Here is a 7500-nt window from a genome sequence, read left to right as displayed (position 1 = left end):
ACTGAAGGAGGAGGCCAAAAAGAGTTTGAAACTGCTCGAGCGCCCCCTATATTATAAATATCACCCATGAAAGATGGCGCAGACAGCAGCAGGGAAGCAATGGGGTTGGGACGCCTGGGTAAAGGAGTGGAACAGAACCGGAATTAGCATAATCAGAATAATTTCCACCAGCTGACAGCGCCCTCATTCTTTTTCCACCAACGATTCTTCCACTGCTTTATTTTCCGTTGTTTTCCACGATCCAGTCTCGTCTCAATATCTCGCGGGCTTTCGTTTCCTCTTTCGGGAACCCCCTCCCACCCCTCCCGCCACCCCCCATCAATCGCCATCAAGCCATTCCTTATTTATGCCTACTCCTATAGGTCTCCCCTTCGATTCCGATCATTGTCGAGAATTCCCGAGTGATTTTTCGAAAGTTTCCCGAAGGTATAATTAACGCCGCCGAAGACACCCGAAGTCACCTACTCGTCGGCGAATATCGGTATAGGGAGATGCTACCGGAAAGTTGCAGGTCACGTATAGTTCTGATACTTGCCACAGTATGGTGCCTTCGACGGCCCCTCGAATATTTCAAAGTTCATGCGTTTCTACCTAATATCACTCGCGTGCACCGTTCAGCCCTCCCGCCTGCCCTTTGACCTCCCCAGAAAGCTGAAACACGCAGACACATAGCCTCAGAGCGCTACGGCTGCTTCACGTGCCACCTTTACCAACCCTCAGAGCCCTCGACTGATCTTTATTCATTCTTCGCCTCTGCCATTTCAATTTTTCTACGTTTTAACTGGAAAAAGTCAGAGTCGCGCTAAGAATCCAAAGGACGCCCACCTCGAGGTTTCCATGTCGTCACGTTCTCTTGTAAAAAATTGTAGTCAGCTATCTGTTTTAAATTTTGTCATAGTAACTTTGAATGTCCCTAGAAATGGTACACGTATATCTATATCGGTGTTACTCGAAACACAGACTATCGTTAAAACAGTTTAATTTCAAATAATTAAGTATAACCCTGTCACGGGAATCTTTATTCAATTTCTATTACGATTTAGTAGACGCGGACGCTTTCGATAGAAACGTTAGTCTTTTTCCGAAAGCTAACAAAGTTCTTGATCTCGATGATAGAATAGGCGTTGGGCGATATAGGTGTATACGGCTTTTAGGGATATACCTACGGTGAGTTTATAACTGCAATAGCCAATTCTTCTTTAATATTACCCATCCATTATTCATCCTGGATAAAAGTCGAATCCCTGAGAGCGTATTTCCAGTAAATCCAGACCCGCTGAAAATATCTGATTCAGATTCAAATGTTCATAGATCCGACGTACGACTTCGCTGGCTATTGTATTTATTGGTAGACAGCCCAGGGTAAAAGCCATCATAGCCTATGTGTATAACGTTTAGCCTCGTATGGGGGTATCTTCCCATACATCCATTATACACATGGCGGTCAGATAAACGTATTAAGGTCAGATAAAAATGAACTAACAAATAATTTCAATAAATTTACATTACATATATACCTCAATTTTTTATTCATTACATAATCAGTAATTTCAATTTTATTTTTAGCCAAAAACCGTATCACCCGAATATCTCAGAAATGAAGGACGCTTTTATACACGGTGTTCATAAATATATACATACATAAATGCAGTGGAGGTAGTGGGAGGCTTGTTCAAGAGAGGGGGGGGGCGTAAGTGAGTAAGTGTAAATGTAAGTGTAAGGGTAGGACATACGTAACTCACTCACTCAGTCACTCACTCACTCTCACGTACACGTAGCCACGCAAGACTTGCCACGTCACCGGCACTCGGATCCGCGTCTATCTGTCAGTTTCCAGTCTCAAACAAGATGGATGGCTGGCGAATGGAAATCATGGTTGAAACCTACCCCTCTGACGCTCCACCCCTCGCACTCGCTGGGTTCCCCCTCCCCTCCACCCCTTCTCGCCACCTCGTCTCTTCTCATCCGAGCCACCCTTATCCTTGGCCCCCACGTTATTCTATACTTCGCTCTCGTATCATCCAGAATCCCTTTTGCACTACCCCTTCCGAGCTTCGACATATAAATATATTTTTATACGAGATTATGCACGGACTTACCTGCTCTCTGCGAACGCCATTGCTGAATCTTTTTTTATTTTTTTTTAACTGATATCATTTAAAAATTTTTTTGTATACCCGTTATACTAACAGCTGAATCACGCAATTAAATTTTGTAACGGGTAATTTTTTAATTTTACGTTGTAAACAAGTGTATGGATACGTATAAGGAAAGGATTTGGGTTGTTGTAAAATAATATATTTAAAAAATTATTCTTTTTTAATTGTCTTATGCGATCTATGAAACACATGCGGCTATGGGGGGTAATGCCATACAATTTTTATACAAATATTTATACATGCTTTAGGTGATACTAAAATACTTACCCAGTGGGACGTGCTGTACATGTTAAAATTTATAGTACAGTCTCTTTTTACCCTTATGCAAAATATATTATCTTTATGTAGGTACCAACCCACTAAAGACTATTGTTAAAGCTTACAACGATAAAAGATACATGAGTTTTAAAGGCAAAAATTAGTTTCGCGCATGGTAGTTAATCTGCCTTGACCTATACAGTTTAAAAGTAAAGGATAGAGCATCCCTTGATAGTAATTGCTAAAAAAAGGAGTGCTCAATCAAAAATTATTTCATTAGATAAATTCGCAGGCAATATCTTGATTTTCTCAGTGTATCGTACAATTTAAACGAAAAAGGAGATTTTCGTTATTTCTATACATAGAGAGTTGCTCAGTACCGCTAACGCACCACTTGAACTCATTATGTACAAATTTTAATGGTCCAAGCTCAGTGATGCGTTGGTCCTAAAAACTCTTTTTTTAAATTTTTTACATACTAACTTATAACTAAAACTAATGCAGTGGACCTTGTGACAATTATTGCATGGAAAAAAAACAATCATTTGGTAATAATTGACTCTACATGGCAGAAAGGCTTTTTTGCCAATGGCTTGTTCAAATGATTTCAAAAAGGACTAGTTAATTATCATCTCGCCATAAGTATGTAACTATACAAAAAAAAAAAGTAAAAGCAAATGCTAATTCTTTCTGCCCTTACTTTCAAGTATTTCTAAGAAAACGTTAAAAAGCATTAAGATCTAAATAAAATTCAATGTTGATACAATTACTTAAAATGTCATAATATCGGCATAGTCCATTGCAACGATTAAGTATAAAAGGCGCTATCACTATTGGTACGTGTTATCTATATAGTTATATTGATGGATGAACAATCCTTTGAAACGTCGAGCTGCACGTATATCGACATTGTTGAACCCCCATGGTGATATCTCAGTTTGTTAACCATAAAACCGCAGCGCATGTCCTGTAACTGTAAATCCCAATGGTTACAGTAGCACGTGTTAGGCGTTGATGAGTCCTCTAGTCCACTGGTTCACTGTATACAATACAATGATTATCAATTAAATGACCATGCCAATAATAACAATAATAAACAACACTATCACTTGGTCACTACAAATTAGTCAAATCAACGCCAACGTCATGACACTCCGGTGAATTACGAACCATTTCTTCAAATACTTTAGGATCCATGGCTAAGGGCATGGCACATTGATTCGAGCGCAGCCAGGTAGCCAAATCCGATAGGGTTGGCAATGGGTTCGGTTCGTCGTGCAAAAGGTTGCTGAACGATCCGTGTTGAGAATTAAGACTTCGCGAAGTTACCGTTTGCGATGTTATAGTTTGTTGAGATGTTACAGTTTGGGTGGTTATTGTTGAATTTGCGTAATTACCTTGATCTTGTCCGTAGGTGCAAGCTGGATACTGGGCATTGCAATTGTTCTGAAGGTATTCATCTTCGTGATGAGACCATAGAGACGGCGGTACGTAAGCAGGGCGATCGTGTTGTAAATGTTGTCTGTATTCGTTTGGCTGGTCCAAGTGCATGTAGGAAGAGTGTTGCTGTTGCTGATGTTGCACGTAGCTTTGACGTTCCTCAGGTTGTTGCTGATAGTGTTCAGGGAATTGAACGGGACTTATGGTCGCGGCTGCATACTGATACCGTGCTACTTCTTCGCGGTATTGGAGATTGTCCAGGAGTCTATAGTCATGGTTCACGGGTGACGTGATGGTGTGATTGGCCGCACTTGGAAAAGTGAAGGAAATCGAGGGACTCGCTGAATTTTGTTGCTGACGACTTCCGCCGTGGACAGGCCAGGTGATCGGCGGACTGCTGTTCCTGCTGCTGATACTCGCGGCCACTTCTCTAGGGCTGGCTGGCGAACTGTTGCCACTCTTTATCGGTGACTTTGTTGGGCTACCAAGTAATTTCGAGTTTTGCTCCTTCTTGTACTTCATGCGGCGATTTTGAAACCAGATTTTTATTTGTCGTTCACTGAGACAGAGTGTGGCTGCCATCTCTATGCGGCGTGGTCGGCACAGGTAACGGCCGCAATGAAATTCCTTTTCCAGCTCTACCAACTGGGCACTCGAATATGCAGTTCTTGATCGTTTTCCGTTTGTCTGCTTTCGTCCTGTAAATAATATATTTTTTATCAATATATATATATATTATATAATGAACACAGAATTCATTTCATCGATCTAAACGTTTCATTGGTTGCTAAGAATTGCCAGATCTTCTTCACAAAGAATCACAGTGATGGAGCAACCCTGTTTGTAACCCTGGAGATCCACTCAACAATGAACAATGTTTCTGTTTACGCAATAGTTCTAGGTACGAAGAGATTGGGCCGAGGTGTGTAAATGTGATTTCGTAGGTACAAAGGGGTCGGTGATGGATAACAGCAGGAGGGTTTGGAGCTAAATAATTAGCAGCGTCCCGAGGGAACTCCTCACGTCAGGGGCCTTATTTAGGGAGTACGCACTTAACATATCTTCCTAGATAGGAAAGTTCGGTAACAACTTTTAAATCCGTCGAGCACCCGTCGGTATAGTAGATTTCGTCAACACTCATGATGTAAGATTAAAAAATTTTAACTAACGGAATAACATTTATATTTTATTCTGCTTCCGTGAATCGCTTGGAGAATGTTGTGCAAAAATTGTACAGGTGCGTGCCGGTGAGACTGTAGCGTGGCAAGTTAACGATAAGACAACAAAACAGGGAGTCGAATTGCGTGGCGCGGAAAGTGATGGCGGCACGAAACAAAACTTGTTGAGGGCCGCTCAGCGGGTGTCGTGTCGGCCCACAGGGAGACCACTGGTCCCGCTGTGCTTCTCAATGCCTCTATAACACGACCGTGATATTGGATTAAACGGTTCCACGTGAATTTACATCCAAAATGATTCGTTAAAGCTCATCTTGACAAAGGGTACCTTCGCAATGGTGATGAATCTTATACGTGACTTAGCGATATAAGACGTGAAATGGGGTGGTAGATTTGTATCGAGGACGTTTAAGCATTTCAATTATCGAACAGTGGAAAATGAAATAGTTCAACATTTTTTCTCCTAGTTTTATATATACAAATTTGTAAAAATATCAGTATATAAAACAATCCATGTTGTTTTAATTTTTTTTTACTATGATATCTACAAAATATTTTTTTTTTCATATTTTCGGCAAGATATATGTTATTGACGTGACACGTTTTTAAAGTTATCTTCAGATTGTTCAGGAATGTAGAATGACTGCCTCCGTCTTTCGACTTGCTCGTAAGATCCTTGCTTTACAGTGAAGATACCTCGCCTGGACAACAACACCAGGGGGATTTCTTATCACTATGTCAGTTCGTTCAGGTATTTCTAGAGAAACTCGTATCTCTAGTAGGTCGATGGTCTAGCAGCTAGGACAATTTTTTCAACTTGATAATTCTGTCCCCAAAGTTATTTCCTATAGCGTAGCATAATACGAGTCAGCAAGTAAAACGATAAATAATTCTTTGTCGCAAACAAATTCCATTAAATAAAAAAAAACAATTTCCACAACGCCTCACGTTTCCAAAGGAAACTTTGCCTTAATCTATTTCAACATAAAAGTTTTAATGCTCCAACTAAATAATATTCGTATGTGAATCCCTTACATTCTTCTAATATTGCTCGGCACGGAACTATTCGAAAATTCATTATGTTCGTCCAAGCTCAACTTTTTTTTTGTACTATCTTATAACTTATTTAAATTAAAATACTTATTTACTCATATTACGTTGTTATTATATTATTATTATTATCCTACATTATACACGTAGAGTTTGTATTCTACTCCAGTAGCCGGAACTCAATGACTGTTCGACACGTTAAGCCGATTTATAAATAACCTTCATGTATCGTCGTCGAGAATGATGAAATAAGGAGAGGTGTTGATTGGTCATGATTATACGTGGCAGAGAAGAGGCTCTGTTTTGAAAATACCTGTACTCACACACGTGTAATAACGTACGTACTCTTTCCATCGAAAGGGGAAAGGAAAGGACGGTTTGGTCAAGAACGCGCCGATCGTATCTGTGTAATTTTTTTTTCTATACTCACGAAATTTACTAAGCGTTATTACAGGCCCGATTTGTAAACTCCGAAAACAAGTATTTATTAGAATTAAAAAAAAAATAAAACCGAAGTACGGTAGACCCGTGAGAAAGTGTAGTTCTGTTAAAAACCAGCAATTTTTCATGTAGTTGATTGATTGTTAAGGATCATAGGATAAATCGTGAGCAGATTCTGATCAGGATATCACGAATAGGTCTCTCGCTGTCACGAGTTAGAAGTACAAAACACAAAGCACTAATTGTCAGACTGAGGACGTCAAGAGTGTACAGTAGATTTAGAAAGAGTACCAACCCCGAGGCTACCACGCGAAGTAATTTTCCTCGATCCGTCTTGAAAATCCACGCAACCTTAGATTCTTTACCCGTTTCTAAAGAGCTCCGTACAGTAACAGTAGCTGACTGGATACCCCATGAAAAATCGAAATTGAATTGAAAAATTGAATTGAAATGCCCCTGAGGTCGTTCAAAAAATTTTCAAGCTCTTCCCACAACACTTATTTTCTCCATCTCTTTCGTAATTGATAAATAATACTTTCAATTACAATTCTAATCTCGTTAGCAATGTCAATTATCTACTGCTAATACAGTTCAACTATTTACGTCTGATTCAATAGCGAAGAACTCTTTATAAGCGTACCACGTGCAAGATCAAGGGGCTATAAGGCTAAGGTTATACAGAGCCGAGAAGATTTTGGAGTTTGAAGCTACCCAATACAAGCAATGTCGACATAACGACGGGGCGGTATTCTGGGGTGGTTTAGGAGTATCTAAGGAAGGACTAGGTTACATAATGTATCACAAGTGAATAGCCCATCTTGAGACGTCGCTCAATGGGCTATTAGGACATCCTGGAGGAACTTGGAGAAGTTGGGCAAGCGTACTCCATATTTTGTAACCAATAAATATGTCACCACTGGACCGCGATAGTCCATCATCTTGTGGCTCGCGGGGACCACCCCCGTACAGGCACCTAT

At 40.2% G+C, this 7500-nt stretch overlaps 1 protein-coding gene across 3 annotated transcripts in view; it reads right to left on the bottom strand.

The window, feature by feature from the left end:
- Window positions 1–2307: 2307 nt before the first annotated feature.
- The window catches only part of LOC107270235 (transcription factor SPT20 homolog), a 6733-nt gene continuing 1540 nt past the window's right edge, over window positions 2308–7500 (bottom strand). The window contains exons 2-3 of one of the 3 annotated variants that reach the window (XM_015745070.2): window positions 3815–4555; window positions 2308–3456 (exon numbers count right to left, since the gene is read on the bottom strand). In XM_015745070.2, the coding sequence (XP_015600556.2) occupies window positions 3422–3456; window positions 3815–4555 (776 nt within the window). In that variant the 3' untranslated portion in view covers window positions 2308–3421. Of the gene's footprint in view, window positions 3457–3480; window positions 4556–7500 lie in introns of those variants that run through there. The other 2 variants (XM_015745071.2, XM_015745069.2) reach the window with 2 other exon arrangements.

The sequence above is a fragment of the Cephus cinctus genome, unplaced genomic scaffold (genome assembly GCF_000341935.2).
Source record: "Cephus cinctus unplaced genomic scaffold, Ccin1 Ccin1_scaffold0709, whole genome shotgun sequence".
NCBI lineage: Eukaryota > Metazoa > Arthropoda > Insecta > Hymenoptera > Cephidae > Cephus > Cephus cinctus.
Note: the sequence above shows the minus strand (reverse complement) of the source record. Positions and strands in the feature narration are given on the sequence as shown.